This window comes from Lygodium microphyllum, chromosome 8 (assembly GCF_053477565.2).
Source record: "Lygodium microphyllum isolate KBCC chromosome 8, Lygodium_microphyllum_v1.1.10, whole genome shotgun sequence".
Lineage (NCBI taxonomy): Eukaryota > Viridiplantae > Streptophyta > Polypodiopsida > Schizaeales > Lygodiaceae > Lygodium > Lygodium microphyllum.
The window spans coordinates 77,559,860-77,584,955 of record NC_141142.1 but is presented as its reverse complement, the minus strand read 5'-3'; the positions used below and the strand labels follow the sequence as shown (position 1 = coordinate 77,584,955).

General features: G+C 41.1%; 1 protein-coding gene across 9 annotated transcripts in view; it reads right to left on the bottom strand.

Annotated features, from left to right (window-relative positions):
- EMB1135 (RING/FYVE/PHD zinc finger superfamily protein) overlaps positions 1–25,096 on the bottom strand; it is a 185,623-nt gene that overhangs the window by 86,556 nt on the left and 73,971 nt on the right. For all 9 annotated transcript variants that reach the window (XM_087683154.1, XM_087683152.1, XM_087683153.1 and 6 more), the window contains exons 15-20: positions 15,625–15,698; positions 15,389–15,537; positions 15,200–15,293; positions 1,063–1,160; positions 714–849; positions 387–493 (exon numbers count right to left, since the gene is read on the bottom strand). In XM_087683154.1, the coding sequence (XP_087539280.1) occupies positions 387–493; positions 714–849; positions 1,063–1,160; positions 15,200–15,293; positions 15,389–15,537; positions 15,625–15,698 (658 nt within the window). The remainder of the gene's footprint in view (positions 1–386; positions 494–713; positions 850–1,062; positions 1,161–15,199; positions 15,294–15,388; positions 15,538–15,624; positions 15,699–25,096) is intronic.

The following is a 25,096-nucleotide window of genomic DNA, read 5'->3' as shown; positions in this document are numbered from 1 at the left end:
ACAGAAGAGGGGACCCCCCCCCCCCCCCCCCCCCCCCCCCCAACCTTGCATAAATAGGCACATTTAGTCGAGGACACAAGGACAAACCAGAAAAAAACAAGTTAAAAGAAAGGGTAACCCTCTGTCACACCCCTCCCCCCAAAAAGAAAAGGACCACCCCACCCCCCCCCCAAAAAAAAAGAGGGTACAAAAACAAAAAGGCACAAAAACCAGCTAACATTACCAGTACCAAAACCCTTGCTAAATGACAACAACAAGGCGATCTACTTGATGCCAAATTGACCACACTAAAACTGCTGCCTGTAAACCTACTACAGGTCTTCAAAGCCAGTTAGTTACAATCAAAGCCTTGAGAAAATATCAATACACACATCTACATTATGCACCTGTATTCTGGAGCACATGTCTGGTTAGAACGGTGTGTTCTTCCAAATTGTTGGATTGCACGATCAGCACTCCAAGGCAACTCTAAGGTTACATGTACTCTCCTTTTCTAAAGAAAGCAGAAAATGGCAACCTAAGCAGTCAAATAGCCAAATTCGAGCTAGCCAATATCAAAGACCACCACAAACTACAGTCATTATGTATGAAAATTAGTTATTTGAAAAGGGAGGATTGGTTTTGAATGTCTACAAAATATTTCTGAACTGATTGACTATTCTATGTTTCTTGATTTCTGTCAAAAGAGAAACAGGAGAAGGCTTCCAACATGCCTGATTGATAACTCGTCTATCTGCTTGCAGCGACACACCAGCAGACCCTGCCTCAGATATAATGGCAACAACCTTTTTCCCATCCATGAATTGCTGCTTTTCATGCATATTGACCATCTCCATAGCAATCTCCTTCCTTTAGAAAGGGCGGATCATATCAAGGTTGAACAGGGGGTTTACCAGAAAAGAATCACAAAATTTACTTTAAATTTAATTATAAGAATGTGTGCATACACATTTACACCTGTATGTATTATGTGTCAGAGAGAACAAGACAGATGGGATGTAGATTAGCAACTGCATAACAACCAACACCATAATTTGCGATAATGACAGGAGAAAATTATACGTGTTACGAGATTGATAAACAACACCCTTCCCATTTGCCGCACGAACTAAAAGGCCACGACGTCCAGTGATTTCTGCAACAGTGTCTGGACCACCAAGCTGAAGACAAAAAGCAAAAGAGAGGGTGAAAATCCAGAATATCCATTTAAGCCAAAAAATTTAATTAGTATTAGTTATTTGGATCAACTCTCTTAGACCACCAGACACAATGGGCTAGACATGTTGCCTCTCAATATTAAAAGGGAGATTAAGAGACATCCAATGAAAACAAAGGAACAGAAGATTTAAAGGACCTACAGTGAGAGTATAGGATGCCTCTCAGAGACACAAGATCTCTCATCTCATCAGACGCCAGTAGGAGATCATCTCCCCATGCATAGGGAGAATGTACTACTACCACTGTTCCACCCATAATGATCATAAAGAAGCTATGCATGAGAGAGCAGTTACTACCTTGAGAATCCAAATCCCCAAAATTAACATGGCAAGGGTACTGGTGAACACTTCTAAAACATAGAAAGCAGGTTAGACTAAGCTTCTCCCAAGTAATACAGACTACACATGAAGCTGGAGATCAATTGCCCTCATGCCAGTAGTCTATGATCAGTCTGCCAAAGCACTAGGTAGTAAGCAGGGTCCTTTACCATATAGTGGATTCCATCCAATGCAGTACCATTTTCTGGGCTTCAGGGTGAGTATTTCACTCTCTGGAAAACATGGGATCAGCCTAGTCAAAGTATTTGAGCCTTCCACTGACGAGCAGAATGTTACCTCATCTTGGGTATTTCTTCTCTTCACAGGGTGGTCACATCCACTAAATGTATACCAAAGCTGAAGACTTGCACAAACTGAATGAGACTGTTCTAATCATGGGTTGTCACGTCAGGCCTCCTTAGCTAATTGTTTGGATCTAGGAATTTTTCATAATTCTGGAATAAACAACTTCCTCTGCTGACTCCTCAAACTCCCTTCCCAAAATCTTAGACATGCCTGCTCCTCACCCTACTCCATCTACCACTCAGTAAAAGGATCATCCTTAGTAATCTCACACTTGCAAAGCATACACAAGAATGAACTACAAAGACAAGATTACTAGCATTCTCGGAAACCAAGGTTTCTACTTCGTTGCAGGCAATGTGACTATAAGAGCTCCACAATTTCTCCCCAAAAGGAGCTAAAAGACTAACTCAAAATGTGAGCCACTAACACCTAAATCTCAAGGCTATATGATCCAAAATCCTCCCACATCAAAACCTCCCCCCCAAAAAAAAGAAAAAAATGCCCTTGTGAACCTGTATACCTATTCATCAACACAACAAAATGAGCTGTGGAAAGACCTATAAGCTGCAAGCTGATCCCTCACTGAGAGTCTCATGCCAGCATCAAGCACCCTGCTCCAAGATGCACCTCCAATGATTACTAACCTCTGTATCATTCTCTTTTCCACAAACCTGAAACTCCAGATCCGAGAAATGCAAGTGCCAGCAAAGGAGACGCATAGGCATCCCATCATGCCACAAATAAGGGTGGATCTCATCATAATGATCCTCATCTAGCACCTGTTCCTGTAGCCTCTCAATCATCCTATCCATAACCTCATAGACCTTGCCAATACATGGTTGCATTACAGCTACAAGGTGTAACAAATGCACAGGGCCCATGGGGTATATTCAACATCTTCAAAGGTTAAGTATGAGGAATTCTTATCATACAAGATGGGTGGTAATCTATCTGTGTCCAATCCATGATTGGAAAACCAATGGAGTAACCACAATAAACAATAGCAAGTGGCAATCATCTGTGGCAATACTCCATGATCATTGATGCGTCTAGGGCTTGGCATAGCAGCCTCTTGAGTCTCAAGTCTCTAGACCCATGGATCTGATACATTTGATGTAATTAACAGTCTGAAATAGAGCATCCACTACCATGCAAAATATTGCAAGCTCTACTCTAATTACCTCATGTGGCACTCACCGTTTATCTTTCTGAATCATCTTGGATATCATAAGGATCCAAGGTCTTGGTATATTTGGCATCTTCAAATGTCAAGGATGAGAAGTTCTCTTCATACAGGATGAGTAGTAGTCTATCTATGTCCAATCTATGCTCCAAAAACCAATGAAGAACTACAATATACCATAACAAGCAGCAACCATGGGTAGCAATACTTCATGATGCCTTTAGGGCTTGGCACAACACCCTCTCTGAGCTCATGAATCTGATACATTTCATGTAAGTGGCAGTCTGAAATAGAGGCTCCACTACCATGCAAGGTATTGCAAGCTCTGTTATAATTACCTCATGCGGCACTCAAGGTTTAGTATGAATCATCTTGGATATTATAAGGATCTAGTATCTCTCCAACCATCACCAATCATAAAGGGAGACACTAGGAGCCCAAGAGGGGTGATGCATGCATCATAGAAAGGGTAACTAATCTATCAAAAAGCCATCCTATTGTGCAAGGTTCCTTCACGACGTTGTCACTCCATTTATGCAACTGCAGCATACCCTCGTGTCAGCCTGTCGTGTGCTGCCTATCTCATGGACAAACAGCCCCTTCTGCTAATAAAGGTGATGCCCAAGTATCCATATGAGTTTGTCCTCTCCACATGGTTTCCTATGTAAGTGGTCACTCTCTCTCTCTCATAACCTGTCTAGTTACATACCATGACCCTCATTTTTCCAAGGTTCAATAAGAGCCCTCTCTGTGTGCAAAAATCATCCAACCCATCCATGTGGTATTGTATCCTCACTTATGAGTCAGATGTCAAAATGATGCCATCAGCATAAAGCAGTAGAGTGAGCAGTAATCCAGAGAATGATACACACCACCTCTATTTATCAACTCAACAATCTCACTAAAGCACAGGCCAAAGAGTGGCAGGGATAGTGAACAGGCCTACTTTACAACCACACTGCTCTATATCTCATCACGCAAACCACATGGGCACTTCATCTCGCCATTGTATGATTTGGAAAAATCCCCCAGGCAACCACTACAAAGAAACTACCCCTTTCACATGCATTCAAACCACCTAGGCACTTCATCTTGCCATTGTATGATTTGGGAAAAGCCCCGAGCCAACCACTGAAGAAACTACCCTATCACATGCATTAAAACCCATACATATAAACCACTTGTATACATTCTTTCATGAATTTGATGCCCCTTATGTAGAAAGTGCCATTAGTAATTAATTGAAGGGTTTCCATAAGTAAACTTTTTAACCAAACCCTATGTAGAAGGTTGTGTATAAATGTATCCCCTATGTATCTGTAGGTCACATAAATTAGAATCACCTCGCCTATCTGTTAACAGGCATGTTTCATGTGTCTTTCACCCTGTTCATCACTCGCTTGTTGTGAGCCTCGGTTTGAGTCAGACAAGGACTTCTAGAGGTTTACCTTATCTTTGGCTGCCATTCCCTCTTGTGTGACAGTTGCTTTCATTATAGGCACATAAAGCGGAGATTGGGGTTTCGAAGACTTTATTTGCCTTGTCCATCGCAGTCTCTGCCCTGTTCAGCATTCCCTAGCATCCACGTGGCACTGCACCAACCACTTCTTCTCATCTACTGCTATTCTTTTAATTCCATCTTTGGTCAACCACATTCCTGAGTGGGTGGACATTCCACACTGCTGGGAGACAGTTTATTGTCATGTTATGGGCAAACAAACCTTTTTGTCACAGTTGGCAGGCCACCACCTCTGACTCAATCAGTCAAGAACCTTAAAGTAGCATAATCGCAGCCAGCAACTTTTTCTCACCGCCTAGGCTGCTGCTCAGACAGTTTACCCTATCCTCCCTATTTACAGTGGTTTCTTGTCACTCAAGCATTGCAATCAACCTATCTTCCTCTTCTCTTGCTGTTGTGATCATCTCCAGCCAGTCATCACCATTGTCTCTCTCCTCTCTCAATCAAATTTCATCATTTCATGCCATTAATCCAACACCCCCATCAGCTTGGCATTCACACATGCAAGGTGAAACCGGCCTTCCTAATTTCCACTAGTTACAGCAATATTAAAATTCACATAAACTGAAAATGCAACATTATGACTTAATCTTACCTAATGGATAGCTTGGTGGCCCCAAAACCTAGAACCCCTTGCAGTATTTCTTTAACTTCTATTGCAAATGGATGGAGCACACTAGGATTCTTCAGCCACCTCCATTAACCCAAATGCCTGTTGCTGTCAGAAATAACTAGCAAGCCTTCAAACCAATTTGGCCCTTGGTCTACTCAAGGAATTGGCCTTCACCATGCTTCTTGAGTGAGAAATTCAGCCCCAAATTTAATCTTACTTGGCTAGCCTCTTGAATCTCCTAAAATTCTCTAATTTTAGTTGCTAAAAATCAAGTTCTAGGCCTATAAAACTGAGCACACTTCGTTAGGTGGTTGTTAAACCCTAATCGCTTCAATAAATTAGCATTTACTGAAGAGATTCTTCAAAATCTCCACATCTTAACGCTAGAACTGCTGGAATTTGCAAAAGCAAGATGAGTAATGGTTGAATGATGAGAGAGAATGCTAAAGAGAGAGAAAATTCAAGCTTCCATTGCAAGAGAATGAAAGAAATCGGCTACTTTCTTGTCTAGACAGACATGGAAGCTACCAAATACTACTCGGATATCCAAAATATGCTCTCACCTTCAACCAAATGTTGTTGCCAGTAGTAGGGTACTGTTCTATAGTTGTCGCCTACTACATGACTCCTCCCCGTGATAGGAAGGACAAATCGAAGCTCAGCTGAGAGTAGAGTTGAAAGTGTAGAGTGTGAGAGCATGACACCCAATACAATAATCTAAAGTGTAAGGTGCAAGTACAAAGTAACCCCTTAATCCTTGGGGTTGTAAGAGGATGTTCACACCCGAAGAATGTGAAACATGATAAGTGCCTAAAATTATGTAACATAGGCATATAAAATAAAAGAAATAAATATAGGGAAAAAAAACTCTCGTACAAAGAGTAAAATGTGCACCGATGTCCTACTAAGGATCACCGACACTCCTCTCTAAGCGTAGACATGAGTCAAACCCAACAAACCCCCTTAGAGTGAAGAGTGATCAATATACAAGGATCATCCACCAAAGGATATCAAATTTAAAGCTTTGCGGAATGCTTCAAATTTGTCATGAGGAAAAGCTTTGGTAAAGATATCTGCCACATTACTGCTGGTATGATAGTACACAAGTCTGATATCACTTGCATGTAACCTCTCTCTAACAAAGTGATAGTACATCTCTACGTGTTTCGTACATGCATGAAACAATGGGTTCCATGCCGCTGCAATGGCACTCTAACTATTAGTAAATACAAGAGTAGACGCTGTGGCAAATATATCTAAATCAGCCATACAAATTAAACTGTGCTAGTGAAAGCTGCCTTGTATTCAGCTTCATATGATGATATAGCAACAATGGATTGTTCCTTGCTAAGCTAAGAGATACAAGATGAGTCGAGAAAGAAACAATTGCCACTAGTGGAGTGAGGAGAATCATAATCACCAGCCCAATCAGAGTCATCGTAAGCATGTAGTGATCCCCCCTTGGCATAAAGCAATCCAAGAGTCCTAGTACCATGCAAGTAACGGAAAACACGCTTGACAGCTTACCAATGTGACATCTGTGGCTAATGCATATATTTACTCAGGGCTAAAACTACAAACTATATGTCTGGCCTTGTGTTGCATAGGTAAATAAGACATCCAACTGCTGGAGCATATGTGTGGATATCAAACAAGTCATTGTCATCATGCAATGACAGCTTCAGTCCAGGTTCCATTGGTGTACAAACTGGTTTGCAATCCTGTAAACCAAACCTCTCAATAAGTTTACCAATGTATCTCGACTGTGACAGTCCAATGCCTCTAGCATCATGAATGAGCTGAATGCCCGAGTAATAGCGCAAAGGCCCCAAATCTGGCATCTCAAAAGTTTGCTGCAAATTTTGTTTGAATGCTGAAATCTAATCAGCATGTGTCCCTGTAAGCAAAAGATCATCAACATATAGACATATGACTAGCAAGGATCCCCCCTCTTTACATACGTAAAGGGTAGACTCTAATGAGCTGTTTATGAACAATTCTCTAAGTAAAAAGACATCAATCTTTGCATACTAAGCTCAAGGAGCTTGTTTCAAACCATATAAAGTCTTTTTCAGCTAGCAGACCAAGTGTTCAGATCCCTCAACTACAAAACCAATGGGTTGTTGTACATACACTTCTTCTTCAAGTTCCCCAAGTAAAAATGCAATCTTTATATCAAGCTAATGCACAGTCCATCCATAATGGGGAGTCAAAGCAACCATAGACCTAATGGTAGTCATGCAGGATGTAGGAGCAAATGTCTCCTCATAGTCAATGCCTTTCTTCTGTGCGTAGACCTTGGCCGCAAGCCTAGCCTTATATTTGCCAATGGATCCATCTGCATTCCTTTTAAACTTATAGACCTACTTTGTACTAATGGCTTTCACCACTGTTCTTTCTTGTCTGCTCTTCTTCTAAGAGCAAAGTGATCAGTTGAAGAAGAGTAAGTGGCTGTGAAAAAATCCTCATGGTGAGGATCAAGGCCGTGTGAAAGGCCAAGTAAGAGAGCGGCAATGGATTCAAGGTAGTAGATATCAATTGTGCATCCAAGTAATACTCATCTACATTCATAAGCTGCTCGTGCAAGTCCTAAATTTTATTTATATGATCCTGCATAGAATCACCCTCATCCATCTTCACAGTCTCAAGCTCTTTCTTCAAGAAAGCGATATGTGTCTCATTCTTTCCAACAAACATCTACTCTAAGGTCAACCATGCTTCTCGTGAAGAGGCTGCAAACCGAATATGAGGAATGATAAACTGCTGAACTGCCAATGCAATCAGCAAAAACAAAGCCTGTGCATCCCGTGTATCCCATGCCTTTTGTCTTGTTGATCTCTAGGGAAGTGGCTGAGCTCGAGCGGGCTGAATGCCCATTGTCCACATCCTCCTAGAGGAGGAGTAAGAGGAGATAACTCTCCAAACCGAACTTCTTCACCGCTGACATAATCCCAAAGATTCTTCGCAATCAACACATTCTTCATTATGAAGGACCAGAGGGAAAAGTTGTTGCCATCCAACATGTCCTCCTTGGATACATATGTAAATACATCACCTCCCTAATTTGCCATGATAAATGTCACTGATCTGAGAGCAAAAGAGAAATATCTCAAACTGGAGCAACCTCGAAATCTCCGAATTTTCAGAAATTACAGCAAGTGCTTTGCTGTAGTAAGCAAATTTAATCACACTCTATCAAAACCGTGTGAAATGCACACTGTCCAAGGTGCAATAAATACTTAACAACACTGAAAATGCAAAAGCCTCAAAAATTCTTGTCCCAAAATGCACAAAATCAATCTTTCAAACTATCACAGATATACATTTTCCAATCTCTAAGCTGATAACAAAAGCCCCAAATTCCTATCTCAAAATGCACAAAATCTCTGCATGAGAAATGTGTCCCAGACACTTGCAAGAACAAAGATATGCAGCCTGGGCACAAGCCCCTTCCAAAAGAGGAAATTCAAATTAAAACTTGATTTAAAAAATTTTGTTACCTCCAATTCTAGTGGCTGAGGTGGCAGCACCTTCACCTAGTAGCATTGCAAACCAGATTGCAAGGAGCTAACCAGGAGGCGGGCTGGCAACGCTCAGGCAGCTCGAGTTCGAGGTGGAGGTGGGCCATTGCTAACAAGGGAGTAGGGAGCAAAAACAGAAATAGGCGGTGCAATAGGCAGACAGGCCAGGGGCCAGGCGAGCCACATAGTTGGAGGTGCTGCACAGGGAATTGGCATAGGGGGCGGGCGCCTATAGCGCCAGCGGCAATCAGACGGAGAGTGCTGCCCAGACTGGCAATGCGGGCAAAAGGCGAGCGCAAGTAAAGGTGCTACCTAGGGCGAGCGCTAGTGGCTCTAGGATGGCGCTACTAGCGCTGGCAATGCAGCAAACTAGGCAGACTGGCAACGTCTGACTAGAGGCTTGGGGAAGCAGCTTTGCACTGGGAGCTGGAGCTTGAACTGCAAGCTAGACTAGCAAGTGGGGCTCAACACCGAGTACTTTAAACCTTAGGGTTGTAAGAGGGTGTTCACACCCAAAGAATGTGAAACACGATAAGTGTCTAAAACTATGTAAGATAGACACATAAAATAAAATAAATAAATCTGGGGGAAAAAACCTCTCATACGGAGAGTAAAAAGTGTCCCAGTGTTCTACTAAGGATCACTAACATTCCCTTGTGAGCATAGGCATGAGTCAAACCCAACACTCCCATGGGCTGGTATGGCCTCCTACTACTGTCACCAACTGAAAAATGTTCCTCCTTCCCTCTCTTAGCTTCCACAAACTGCAATGAGCAACTTCCAACCTCCTATAGACTTCCCTTCACTTGCATGAGCAAGTTTTGCCAAGTGGCAATCTTGTCAATCCATTTTGCAGCATTATAAAATTAGTTTTTAAAAAGATAATTCTATAAATTATTTGATAATTATCTCTTACAAGTTACTTAGAAAAATAATTTGACTAACCATCAATTAAACTAACTAGACCAATTTATCATCCAAGTATTTTTAACCGCTCATTAGTCCCTAGACTGGTATCAATTAATTAATTACTCTCCAAGTCCCTAGTGTTACCCTTGCAAATATCCTCAATTGCACTACAATGTGCCAAAGCAAAGTACGTTGTACTAGAATTTCCAAAGGCATCATAGTCAAAACAACATTGATCACTACTGCTTAACCATGGTACTACCAAACACTTGCTGAAAATTTTCAGCCAACTCTACAACATAAGTGACATAAAGACTCCAAAACTAATGTAAAGAACCTATGGGAAGGATCCATTATTCAAGTTTCTCTGTTGTTTTAGCTAAATAACCATGGTCAAATATCAATTGAGCATAGACCATGGCTGGAACTATCATTGGCATTGAATGCATGGCTAAACTATCATTGGCCTTGAATGCATGTTGAATCCATCCAAGATCCACTATACACTAGAGTTGTTCATCACTAGAGAAATGGAAGTGCTACCTCCCACTTGAGCTTACACCCCTACTCTACTAAGCCCAATCCAAAGTCAGCTCTAACCAAAAAGTATCAAGGTAAAGCAACAAGAACTCAGGATGGTCCACCAAGTTATCCTCTTCCATTCATTTAGCATCCACTGGTGAATGATTCTAAAACTACACCACGTATCTTCTAGAAACTTTATCTCTGAGATTTCTCTCTTTATGTATCAAAATCTAGTCAACTATCAAGGTCTCATCCAAGTCCTCAACCTCAGGTTGACGTTCAGCAGATACATCCTCTAGCATATTACCACCATGAAAATGCCTCAACCAGCTCACATAAAAGGTATTATATATCCACCAATGTGGACATTATTTCAACCCATAAGCAACATCAATGATTCTCTCCAATACCTAGGATTCATAATATCTCATACTCAACTTTGGATACAGTATCACTTCGGCTTTCATCTTTATTAGCCTTGGCTTTTCAAAACGCAGCAATATATAATTGCCCCAAACTACAAAGCACGTCTACGATAACTAAAAAATGGTCTCTTTTGCTTCTCTTGAGACCTTTCAAATGTATAATTAAGTTTCTCATAGATTGCATCCATGTTCTCCACGTAACAATCAGCCTCAAAGATTTCATCCTTTGTCTATAAGATGGGGGACACTTTCTTGCTACCCTACACAACCTGTGTCTTATCCTCATGTACATAGCATCTCAAGAGATCTAGCAATGTAGAGTTTACCTCTTCAAAACTAATCATCAATTTGTGGATGGAAGGACGAGGAAAATTTCAATGTGATACCCATATTCTCAAACAATCCCTTCCAAAACAAACTGGTCATTCGAGAATCTAAATCCCTTATGATTAACTCTAGCATGCCATGATACTTGAACACATACTACGAAAATAAGAGTGCCCTATGATAAGCCTTTATCTTCTTCCTCACGAGAATGAAATGGGCCTACTTATTGAACCTATAAATAATAATCTATATCCCATTTTTCTTGGTAGGTGTCCTTGGAAGCTCAAAGATAAAGTTCAATGGTGAGAAATCCCAATCATTAAGTCCATTACATTACCTTAATTCCTATTTTACTTTCCATTTAGAGCCCAAAAAGGCTTATTTGTAGTATTTATCACTATCAAGGTGCCACCCAAGAGAGTCGAGGTACCACCCTAGACAATTCATTGACTCGTCTACCTATAAATAGGGCATGGTCATTCAACCTATAACACCTCTTAGTCATTATTCATCTTCTCTTTCCATCAGCTCCATTGTTCCTTCATCCCTTCTACGCCTCATGGATGCTTTTCACAAGAGTGGTTGGAGTACTACTATTTGGAGCTGTCTGCTGGCTGGTGCCCACTGCATCTCGAGCTATCACCATCATGGAGGGGGTGGATGTCATACAATTATATGTCTAGGAGTTGAAATCACAGAAAGAACCACTTTTCAAATAACTTAGCGGTATGTGTGCAGCATGCAGTGTACAAGCTTTATGAGAAGATCAATCACTTCAGTATCTTGTCTGTGTGTAAAATTACAAGTGCTTGCTATGTCATGAGAAGAACTGGAAGAGGAGCAGGTCACATCTCAAGTGAAAACTTAAGTTTGAAAAAAGATATACATGAGACCTTGAGGTAAGGAGTAAAAGGCACTTCAATCAAGAGTCTCTAACACATTTTTGGGTGGAAAAAAACAGTGTTGTCCTAGGGGAAAAAACTTGGACAACAAACAGGCACATTCTTCCTGCATGGTCCTGACAATTTTGTGGCTGAACATGGTCTCTTTCTCTTAGGGGTAAGATCTCCAGCAAACTCTCTATTGAAGAGAGGCTATCGGGCAGCAAACATTGAAGGGGAAGAGAACATCAAAGCAAGAGAAAAGGGGAGGTTTTGTGGGCTAAGCAAGAGAAAAGGGGAGGTTTTGTGGGCTGAAACAGAGCAGGCCTCTTTGTTAAAACAAGGAATTTCAGCATTAGAACTTTCTTTTGGGCCCGAGCTACCGTTAAACAGTCCTTCTTCATCTCTTCTTTCATGATTTATGAAGCTCTGGGCTGGAAAGTACTCCCAGATACACCCCTAATCATCTGGCTGTTGCCCAGCCTGCCACACTGTTCGGGACTCCTGTAAACCTGTGTTTACATCATCAGCATCTTCGTTTCATCTTCAGCCTGGGGAGATTCCCATATTGCTGTCTTGCCCCTTCTTGGGCCAGGGCAGATTTGCGTTTTGCTGCAGTAAACCCTCCTAAGACCTACGGTTGTGTTTGCTGTCATAGCAGGCCAGCTAGATCTTTTGAACCTCCGAGAGCACGCAGTGATTGCTGGTGATCATCTTCTCCACTCTGATAACCCTCGAGGACTGTGTTTCACTCCCTCTACAACTAGCTATCCTTCCTTCCACAGCATCTATGTCGATATCCCACTACCGGAGGACTGCATTTCACTCCCTCCACTTTGCAAATTAATTACAAGTGCTACCACCTAACAAACCAAGACAATGCACACATCTTCAAGCTTTACTCCATTGTATCAGCATAATTCAGTGTTCATCATTCTTCACCCTTCTTCTAAGTTATTCTTCTCTTCGCGTTTGTCACACTCTGTTTCTCCCTACAAATCCTTGTCTCCCTGATATGGTATGAGTGCATAGCATCCCATCACTTTTCTCGACATTATACAAAGCAAAGGTGCTCGAGAGCTTAAGATCCTCTTCATCGGAGAAGGCAAACAATCGCTACAGGTTCAATAACACCCCTGCTCTTTTTCCACTATTTCTATTGCATTAACAAGAGATACTCTTACCTTCTTCTCCTACCTACACTCCCTTTCCAAGTTTGTCACACCGATGCTATGGCCTCTCCATCAATAGAAGGATAGACCACTAGTGCTTCTCTTGCAGCAAGAATGGTTATACCACTAAAGATTGTCGACATAGACCTTAGAGTGTTGTCTTCCAAATTAGTGTACTTTAGGAGAATTCAAGAAGCCAGTCAACTAGCATTGAATTTGGGGCTAGTTTATTTCCCAAGGAGCATGGGTGAAGGTCAATCCCCTAGCAAATGAAGGGGCAAGTTGATTTGAATGCTTCTTGGTCATTGTTGACAGCAAGAGGCATTGGGATTAGTGGAGGAGCTTGAAGGATCTTAGTTGTACTCCATCCATTTGCTATACAAGTTAAAGAAATATCATAGGGGGTGCCAAGATTTGAGGCCAATCGAGTGTCGAGTGTCCAAGATTAAGTGATAAAGTGTGTATTTCATTTTATGTGAATTTATTTCTTGTTGTAAAATTGTTAATCAAGTCATTACCACCCTTTCAAAGAAGGAAGGTTGGTTTTAGACATCCAAGGCCTGGCATGGAGATGTCAATCACCTCGAGAAGGTAAAGGGTGTGTGGAGAGCCACAGGATGAGTCACGATCCCATTTGAAGCAAAAGAAATGGGATCCACCTCTAAAACAGAAGAAAGATAAGTCCTCTCAGAAAACCCCCCTCCCCTGAGAGAAATAGGGAATCTAAAAACTCATGGATCACGGCTTGTGGAGTGTTTGATGATGGAAATGCTATTGGTGCCGAAGAAGATATCTAGGGCTCCAATGGAATAGAAGTTAGACAACTGCTACCATGGAACCATACAAGGGAGGAGGGGAAAGGACTAGCTCGTGTGGAGCCACAAGTCGGTGGACTACATAGCAAAAGGAATGGAAGGAGTCGAAAAACCACTCTCTCAAAGGAGCGGATTGACTAGGAGATGGAGCCCAAGAGCCTTTGCCTCTTGATGGAGTAGATTGCAAGACTGTGGGCCGTGGAAGCCATTAGACCTGAAAATGGGTGGCAGAAACCTTCCTAGTGCATTGTGGTCGTTTCTAGGATGGCTTATTGCCTTGTGGGATCTTAGAGCCTCCTTTCGCTAGTAAGGGCTTTGTGCACATCTAATGCATCTTGCTGCCTTCAGTAGAAAAAGTTACTAGCTGATGTGTACTAAACTTTGTGGGGTGAGGTGGCACGAGGAGTGCCAAGGGGTAGACGCATATACTTCAGTGGGGTAGGGGCCAACTTTACCGGTGGAGCTTGTTTGAAGTGCTACAACATGTGGTTCTTCCTATGGGGCAAGATGCTGTGATAGAAGAAGCTCATCAAGGCATCACAAGAGATCACCTTGTACCTGATATTACTATCAAAAAATTTCAGCAAGTAGGATTATGGTGACCTACCATGTATGGAGATGTCCACAAGTTTGTCAAGAAGTGTGATTCTTGTTAACGGCTTAGTTGAACCCTTTCCCAAGATCGGTTACCCCTTCACTTGATCTTGCCATTGGAACCCTTTCACAAATAAGGAGTGGATTTTGTCAGTCCTATCAAACCTACGACATCTTACACCACCTACTTATCTTTCTTTTAGGGATCGTTTGCGGAGATATCTCTTCTTCGCCTCGCATTCCTTCAAAAGGTGCCTCTTAGTTGGAGCACTCCGCTAATGAGACTAATCATCTCTTTACAATCAAACCCAATGGCAAGTTCGTACAATCCATTTATTTATGTGAGTCTAATTACATCTACACTGCTCTTGTTTTAATCATTGCTATCCTCAACTGAGCTTATACGTACTTTGCATTCATCCCTTCTTTTGAGGCATTTATTTGTACAAGTTTCTCTTCTCTAGGGCAAAAATATAAGTGAGGCTTCATGGAACCTCACTTTATCTTTATGTGGACATGTCTTGGAGCCCCAACTACATTCTCCCCGTTACCTCATCGCCACCCACTTATGTTGCACATAATCCCTTTGGGCCCTCCACTCTAAGCACTGCAGTAAAGGTTCCTTTTGAATTTGTCTAGCCCAAAGTGACTTTAAGATTGGACTGTGTATGAAGCCCTACTTGTCCAGCTCAAAACTGATATATTGGAGAAGCTGCATCTCTTGCATTTGATGCATTACATAGATGATGGAGCCATTGGTCAAGAAGGCCCTGAGTTTCACCCGTTTTGAAGAACAAAACCAATGGGTACTAATGCAAGATAATGATTGGAAAGGCATATTTCCAACCTTATGGAAATACATTGACAATCATACCTGATCAATCAGATCATCAAGTGGGTTGTTTGGAAGCTCTAAAGATCTGATAGCCTCTATGCACTTTGATTTTCTTTCAACCGCCTTCTCATATCTACAGACAATCAGATGAGCCACATTTAAAAATACAGAGGGATATCATGCATATCAATTACTCATCATCAAGCACAATATTAATCGCAGAGATACCTAAGCTGGAGCTCAGTTTCAAGAGCACAGTGAGCTTCTTCACAATGAGGGCATCGCCAGTCACTAGTTGAGACTTCTTTTGACAATTTTGCACATTCAAGATGCATTACACATCCACAACTCTTGCATTCTATAAAGTTGTCTGAAACCTGTGACATTGCACATATTAGCATGTTCGATTGGCAAGTACTAAAACATCATTTACATCAAGTCTATTTAAGAGCTCATAAACTCACATCATCAGAGCCACAAATTGTACAAGCACATATGTCCTCATATGTGCTTTCTCCTGACTCCACATCTGATTCAGCTGAAAAGCATAGGAAAATTCAATGAGCTTTCATGGTTAACCCATTCTCACACCTACACCACAACAGTATATGGATTGCAGTCATTTTACATGTGTTTATATGCACTGATATAGATTGGAAAATCCTCATTCAAAAAATGTTAGCTCTGTTATTTCTCTAGCTTCTATACACCAGTTAAACTCAGTCATCCCCTTTTTTTCAAGTACCCTTTGTCCTGAATCTATAGTGGCAAGTACTACTGGACTTCATTTCTGATGGAGTGATGTTGCTCTTGGAAAGAGTATGTCTTTCTTCTTGTTTCGAAAACTTCACTGTGATGAAAAATAAAATGGCTTACAAACATCAAAGTCCTCGCATGTTTGTGAGAAGTGCAGAACCACAACCTCTCCTTGCTGCTGGCTCCACTGTCTTTAACCAGGAGGGCCAGCTCTCAAACATACTCATTCTGCCATTTCCCAGAGCAGGTGACCCTGCATAAGGTGCCTTCCTCTGCCTCCTATTATTAATATTGCCAAGACTCTCTCGTTTCTCCCACTACTACCCTATCGCTGCAGCCCACCTGCTGCTCCTTTCCCTACCCTTCATTACATCCTTCCAGTGCCAGACCTTCCCCTCCTTGGTTTCTCACTCCTCCCTCTGGCTTCCTTCCTCACCCATTTCATCCTACTCCATCCAACACTACCTGAAGCCCTTCTCTTCTTACCTTTCACCTCTTCTCCCACCTTTTCCCACCAATTCAATTTTAATTGTTAGAGTAGTTTAAGATTTTGAGCATTATTTTAATATTTAGATATTTATTTTTAAATTTTTATAAAAGGTTTTATCATGTTGATGGAGACTAGTGTGGCAAACTCTACATTTAGTTGGATTTGAAGTAAGTTGCTCTGCATCAAGCCCACATCTTGGATAAGAAAATGATGCCGTGCTAGATAATCCTATAGCACTCATGTCAAAGGCAATATTTGGCACTTGCTCAGTTGCCTGAGCTTCTTGCTCCGTCTATGCAGAGAAAGGTTCTCATCACTAGAACATAGGGGACTCCAATGTAATCCCCCTGTTCCCATGGCCCATGCATTCCCATCTATTGGTCTTGCCCTGGATATACAGCTTGGTGAAAGTGATAGAGTGCACACTTGAGAGGTACCTCCAGTGGGGAGTTGTGTGCGCATGCACACACCAGGGCCTATGCTTGATTCATGTCAAAAATTACAGGATTAAACTAACCACACCTATAGCCGTCTTCCTTAGAATCACAACTCAGCAAGAGGCTATATAGAGGCCCTCTTGCAATGCTTTGGATTTGAAGCCTTCTTGCACCACTATGGATTTTAGTTGAGGGAACTCCGAAACAGAAATGGAAACAGTGTAAATGGAGAAAGCAACACTACATTTCTAAGAGAGGAGAAGCAAAAGAGCATGGGTGTATCAAGGGATAGCAAGGTATAGGCCTATCATCTTCTAAACCCATGTTAATTTCCAAAAATTTGCCACTTGGCACTCCAAATCCCACTTGATAAGGGAAACATCATAGTAATGTTTTGGATCCAAGGGGAAACACCATGTGGTACTAATTCACACAAGGGGAAACATTTCCCCTAGGAAAATGTGTTTTGGGATTTCTTAAGCCTTTTTCAAAGTTTGGGGCACCTCCAATAGGCATTTTGGGGTGTTTTCTACTTTTATGCTGTGGATTCATAAGCATGCTAATAAACTATGGCAATTTGACAAGGTCTGCATGTTGCTGGACAGCAAGTCTCAAGGCTAAAACTAACCTTCCTTTAAGCAAACTTCATTTTTATTCTAATGTAGATGCTAGCATTGCCAATGGGGAGTGTAACGAGGACGTGAAATTTTGATGCTTTGCTTAGCATTTGATTGCAATCAAATGTACAAATGTGACTTGCACATGTGATGTACAAGTCAGGTATTTCACAATGTGGAACCTAGGACCCCAAGAAATGAATTGATGCCAAAGGTAAAAGTTGTACCAAGTTGTACTTGATAAGTACTAGGCGGGGCCTTATGTCAAAAATTAGCCTAGATCACTTATTAGCCATAAGTGTCAATGGTGACACAAGGCATTTTGTATTAACTAATTAAGTATTGCTGGTCTAGGGGCTAATGGGTGCTTAGGAATACTTGAGTGATAAGTTGGCCTACCTAATTATTTAGCACCACAACCGATATCTTGGGATCCTAGGTTCCACATTCCAAAATAATTGATCTACATCTCACATGTACACAACATAGTCTGATCCATTCAATTCGTGGACCTAGTACGGTACCGCACGTATACAAAAAATTGTCAAATAAAATCCGGTGTTTCGTACAATCATTAAAAAATACATTGAAAATTACAAAATAGTCTACTAAATATTATTTGTTTTAATATTGAGAGTCTTAGTTTTAACTTTCTAAAATCACAAATGTGCATGAGAGTCAATTTTCAAGGTTAAACAATGATTCATAAACATGAAAACCAATTGAGACAAAATGTATACTCCAATTTAATTTATAAGATTAAAAACATGTACAACGGCTAAAAAGAGAGTCTTGATCTAGGTGCAATAATGGCAAGTCACAAGTACCATGTGCATGTATAAAAAAGTAGAAGATACAAACATCAAAAAGAATCTAAAGGCTACTAATCAAATGAGTCCTAAGACCCTCACTCAACTTAGACTTATGGTCATCACTAGATAAGTCTAATGTATATGTAACAAAATTCTTGTCACTAAGGAAGTTGCCATGCTGATCACACTTTGTCTCTTGAACAAGAGTATCCTCTGAAACACGAGCAATCGAAAGAAAAGAGCTTCCAACACCACACCTCTTATAGGTTCTGGCTGCCACCTATGTGCTGCTACCAACTGCAATATCTCAAGGAGTAGCCCACCATCCCCTATAAGTACGTGATACTCAACGGTCAATCCCCTCCAACTCCATGTAGAGCTCTCTAAAGATACCGTCCTACTTCTCATCTCTCTCTCTATTTAAACTCTTGAGTGTAGCCCCTGTTAATTTAAAATCATCTACATTCACCTGTAAAAGTTGAAGCTAAGATATATATAATATGGCTTAAAAGTTCGCATTCTTGAATTTAGAACAAGTATGGACTCGAGCTCGAAATTACTTGTCATGCCACCGACATCCCATGTAAGTCTCTAAGCATCCACGAGTTGAAACAATAATACATAAGTCATTTTAACTACCTAGTGCTAAGTTTGTTTCAAATCTTCATGTGCATAAGAGAATACGTTGAACAATTTCTCTCACACATACCAAATAAGCAATCCTATCTAAGTTAACAAAATTAGTTCAACTTACGAAAACTAAAAATGAATAAGAAAAGTTAAAATATTCACTAGAAACATAAAAATTCAATTTCAATTGCCAAAGTAATAACTCTTAAGGCCACCTTTTGCACATTGGGTAATAGATACCAAAATGACTTGCATCAAAATAGTGACTTGACCAAAAAGACCATTTCCCAATATGCGATGCTAGCAAAGGCCACTCCCCTTTGGTACACATAGTTTATAAGCTCCTACTGAAATGGACCATACAAAACCATCAAAAGACAAGCATCTCTATTTGAGACTAGCTCTTGGTTGATGAAGAGGTAGGGACTCTTATGAGCGGGATGCAAGAGAGCTACTAGGACATGGATAGGCCTCTTCATCAATTGGAATATTATCATGTCACAGGGTATCATCCAAAACATCAAAAGATTAAATTTACTTTTTTTTTTAAATCCAAAGTATGAATTATTACGATAAAATATTGGCAGCAAGAATCATGGAAGCCTTTATCTCTTCCATGGCTCCTCTCATGGAATGAGTGAGAAATACCTATAGTGGTACCATCCATGTCGGTCATGCAAAAAATTGTATATAAGGGTGTGATCATAATGACTAAGGCTTACACATCCGCCCAAAATAATTCCTTTAGACAAAGCCGTTGAATGGCATCGCCCTCCTCCATGCTTGCTATGGGCTCCTCGTTTAACCATGCTTTGAAATCCTTAGATACCATATACTTTTGCATCTTACTTTGCACGTCATCGAGTTACTCAAGGAGCAACTATGTGAGAGCAAAGCAAAGTTTTTATGGCTCTTTTAATTCTACATCACTATATATGTGAATAATGGCAAGCACTTTTACCTTCTTTGTAATACAATTGACGATTGCATTGACTATTGACATTCCCCACTATTTTCTTCACCCACTCCAAGTTGCCTATGTCCTCTATCAAAAGATCAAGGCAATGTGTGACACAAGGTATCCACATTATAGAGAGGAATTTCTCCTCAAGCAATCATATCATCCTCCGACAATTTGAAGCATCATTGGTGACAACTTGCACAACATTGCTTAGTCCCACCTACACACACACAGAACATTGTATGGCTTAAAGATAGAAGTGGCCAATTGAAAAATACATAGAGATAAAGCCTCTACTTATAGAGATGGAGATAGATGTAAAGACAGAGGTGGAGATATTTAAGATTCAAGAAACATAAACATTTAAAACAAAAAATATTAAACATTTAAAAAAATATCAAGAAGCATAAAACATAAAAGATAAAATATATAATATTTAAAAATCTAGACTCACCTCTATAATACTTGCGGCATGTGCTTGTACATGAATTAGCCTGCCCTTCTCTTCCCCTTCAAACCCACATCCATAGCTTACAAGGAGTAAGTGTCAAAAGGACATAAGACAAGTATGTTAATGATACCTCTCTTCTTTCGGTCACTCCATCCATTAGAGAGCATAGAGCATCTATACTTCACCCAACAGACTCAAGGGACTTGTTGATTCTCTCTCTCTTCTTGTCTAGCTTCTTTATGTGCATGACGTTGTAGGTAACCCCATGCTACCCTTCATATGGACTCACAACAGCGACGGCCTTCACCATTCCTTTCCACCTATCCACTCTTAGAATGTGGAAAGGGAGATTGCACTCAATGATGGTTCATATAATCTTGATTTCCACATTCCTTTGTCACTCCCGAAGGAATGAAAGTGGGCATGTAACACATCCCATTGTCTCAACAAGCATGGCTTGTCTCTTGAGACTCTTCGATCCATGGGTGGCGACGAGGACAAAGCTGGCCGAAGCAAGAGAATTGGGTGATTTATCCCTCCGTACTAGCCGTATGTGCAACTAAAGGGGTGGCTATGGGTGCACATGCATTAGACAAGACTCTCTCCTCTTGAGTTTGCACCATAATAGTGAAGATATTACCCAATGCCTTTGAAATAGGAAATTATTTCTTGATGATCTCATCAGTGACTACTTGAGGGATCTTTGGGCATGGACCACATTCTCCACTTATCTTAGACAAATGACTAAGAAGCCGTGTCACACTTCTTGTTAGAGCTTCCCACAATACTTGCAAGTCCAATTGTAAACATCAATGCGATTAGTGGCTTCCTCAAGGTGCCAGATATGCGAAGAAAAGGTTTCATAAATGGCTTTAGGCATGATGATAGACTATAGATGTTTTGGTTGGGGGGAAGGGGGGGGGCGCGGGGGGGGTGGTGGGGGGGGTGTGGTGGGGGGGGGGGGGGGGGGGGGGGGGGGGGGCGGGGGGTGGGTGCGGGGGTGGGGTGTTGGGGGGGGGTGTGGATGATGTGTGTAAAGCAGTCTTAGACTCAATCCACATCCCAACAGAAGTAGTAACGACATCCTAGCACAACCAATGTTTGCACCTACACAAGGGACCTTGATCAACTAAGCTATCCAAATCGGCCAACCCAAATGTCCTACATCTTGACCCATGCGAGCACAACCAAAGTTTGCACCTACACAAGGGATCTTGATCAACTAAGCTATCCAAATCGGCCGACCCAAATGTCCCACATCCTGACCCATGCATTAATGACACATGCATAACAGGATACAAAAGATTATTACTTTTGCTAGAGCTAGGCCCCATGTATCTACAAGATATTATTAGTCTTCTCCCATGTACACGGCCTCTTCGCTTATGATTGTACCAACTAGGACTTTTCTTCTTTTATTTACCTTTCATTTACATTTATTGTAATCTTCCAAACAGTTATATCACCATACAAATGATTGGAACTCTTGGTCTCATAGATCATTTGGCATTTTGCAAACATTCTCTCGTCTATCTCTACAAAATCCCTATACAAAACTCTACTACACTCCTTGCGATGAAATACATCCGAAAACTGCCTACACAGCTGCAAAGCATGAAGAAAGAGCAATAGAAAGGCCAAGGAAGAGCCTATCATATAGTCATTACAAGCAGAATTAACCAACTAGATACAAAAAGTGAATTTATCTAATTCAACACATTTTTTCAAAGAGGTGGTGTCATATAATTAAAAAGAATGAGAGGATTGAAAGTATTGAGAGAGAGAGAGAGAGAGAGAGAGAGCGTTTGGTGGCCTCCCACCTAGATGCGATAGGGATAACCTTGCCTCAAATTTCGAGGAAGATTTCGTATTGCAAACAAATGTACTAAAAGCACCATTAAACAAGGTTGTTCCGTTGATAGACTTGAGAGAGCCTATCAGCATTATCCCGAAAGGTACACAAGCAAAGGTTATGTATATGGACATGATAGAAAGGGTAGCAATGACAAAAAACTAAGTCCCTATAGTAGGAGACAAGTGTGGATTGCTAATGACCTAGCTCCACTCCAACTCAAAAATCAACCAGCAGAACTAGTTTAGCTAAAGGCAAAGAGACAAGAATGAATGGAAAATGGGTAGTAATCAAGGAGAAAATGGAACCTCCCAAGAAGTTAATGTGTCTTGTTATGAAAGTTTAGTTATCAATTCCATCAATGATAGAACCCAATGGCCATTGAGCATCACCAAAGATATATTCACCTTCTTCTAAGCTACAATGTAGGCCCAACACAGTGGCCATGGACTACTAGTACTAATAGATTTCGAGAATCATACCAAACAAAGCACAAGCTATATTCACGAACATACAAAAATCAAAAAAACAAACTCACCTTCTAGCAATAGAGCCAAATGGGCTCGCTCTTGAGCCTGGGAGCTAGTAGCCCACCGAGTCACAACCACACTCCTAAAATTGTCATCCCATACCACCAATCCACACCATCCCTGAATGCAAATCCTAGTCCACTTTCTACAATATATGTAAGAAATATTGATGATTGCAAGGAAAAGCATTAAAATGGCTCAAGATCCTGCCACGTTTTATGGTATCCAACAATGTACTCCTCAAGAGCTCGAGGGCATGTGGTTTTATCTTAAAGTCCCAAAGGACTTAAGTGATATAAGTTATCTTTAAGATATTCTGGTCCTTTCTAGATTACCAAGAAGATAAGTAGTACATCCTACCAGCTTGATTTACCTTCGAAGATCCGAGTTCACCCAATCTTCCTTGTGAGTCATTTAAAAGAATGATTGGGGCAAGGTGACCTAATAGTTCCAATTGAGAATGTCCTATGGCTTGAGAGCACTGCTCATTATGTTCCACTCGAACCCAAATTGATTCTTCACAATAGGACTACATGATCTCGTTGGACCGTTTATCTCAAGTATTTAGTCAAGTGGAAAAACTGCTCAAAGGTGGAGGCAACTTGGGACTCGATACCCTAACAACAACAATCATTCATAAGAAGGGGAAGTGTAATATCCTTGGCCATCTAGGTAGGTGCTGGTAGCACTAGTCACAATGATTATACAGTGACTTAATGCGAATGCACTAAGCGCACGACACGGTCTAGGCAGTCAAGTCCTATTTATAGAACTCAAGGCCCTATTATGCACATCATTATTGTGTGGTCACCACTCTTGGGACTCTTGGCCTGTAGGCCAACACGTTCGTACAATAGGATGGTGTGGACTGGTGGTATGGAATGTATCCACCTATGGACCAAGAGTCAAAGAATGGTGATCAAACAATGATGTGCATAATACAGTCTTGAGTCTTATAAATAGGACCCAACTACCCTAACCTTGAAATACCCTTACAACATTCGTACGAAGTCACTTCATAATCACTGTGGCCAATGCTACTAGCGCCCATCTGCATGTACAAGGATATGCTGCCATGGCACAACGAGGTTGTCAACAATAGTGGATTAGCAAAGTATCAGCATTCTACAAGTCAACCAATAGCAAGGTGATCAAAGGTGGGCAAAGAAGAGAGAAGCTTCATCCAAAGACATCAATTAGCTAGGGTTGCCCCTTGGAACCCTATCTTTTACTTATATCCATAGAGGCAATGTCCTACAAAAAGGATACACTAAGATGGGCAAAGCAAACACGATAGTGTAAGAGTGAGACTTACATAATAAACTGACACATAACACAAATGAAGATGATGAATGAAGAATGAATGGTGAGTGACAAATGAGTGAGGTCCAAATAGAATTGTATCAAAGGTAATTCAACAACCTTTATATCTCATGGGGGTGGGCTAAGAGACACAATTAGAGAGTGTCATCCTACACAAAAGGATCCCAAGTGCAGCAAACCACCAATGCTCCATGCTGAGATCTGATATAGACTACTCTGGCAACAGAAGACTAGTATCACATGCAGCAATACTAGAGAAGATGAGTGATGAAGATAATGAGAGAGCTGATAACAGCACGGCAGCCAAGAGAGAGGGTGAGTGAAGAAGATGATGAGAGAGGGCTGAAAACATCTGGAAGCTGAGATAGCAAAACACACATGTATGCAGCTTGGCGAAAGTCTCTACAATAGGAATACATCATTGGAATCTAAACATAGCACGTAGAGCAGGCTAACAATGAAAACGTGGGACAAGGAGGGGGTATAAACAGCATGTGACAACTTTTGGCAACAGAGGACAGCAGGCAAGCATCCTTTAAAACAGTGGATGATATAACGACAATCACAACGATGTTGAGAGAGGAGACAGAATGACGGCGACAATTTCTGGAGCACCAGGCAGATGTAGCATTGCAAGTTCTATCAAATAATCCAGGTTGATGTAGTTCCTTTTAGTACTATCCTAACAGCCAAATAATTATTATTACGTAAGTGCGATTTCTTGGTGGCTTAACATCCCCTCTCATGCCCAAAAGGCTGATTGAAGAGAGTGAAAAGAAAGTTCTGAGTCCCAATCCAAAGGGCCCCACCCTAAAAAGACCAAGGCATCAGGCCAAGGGTGTCCTACAGCACTAAACAAGAACCGACCAGGATCACAAACGTGATAGATATCTTCCTTTGGTCACCCAACAGGTCAAATCAAGACATCAGACCAAAGCTACCATGATAGACTGCCCGGTGTTAAGCTCAAAAAGATGCATTACATATTAAATCTTCATTAACTCATTAAAAATATCCCTAAAACTCAAAGATAACCAAAGTTTCGGTCCCCATGGACCACCAAAACCCTAATTTTGG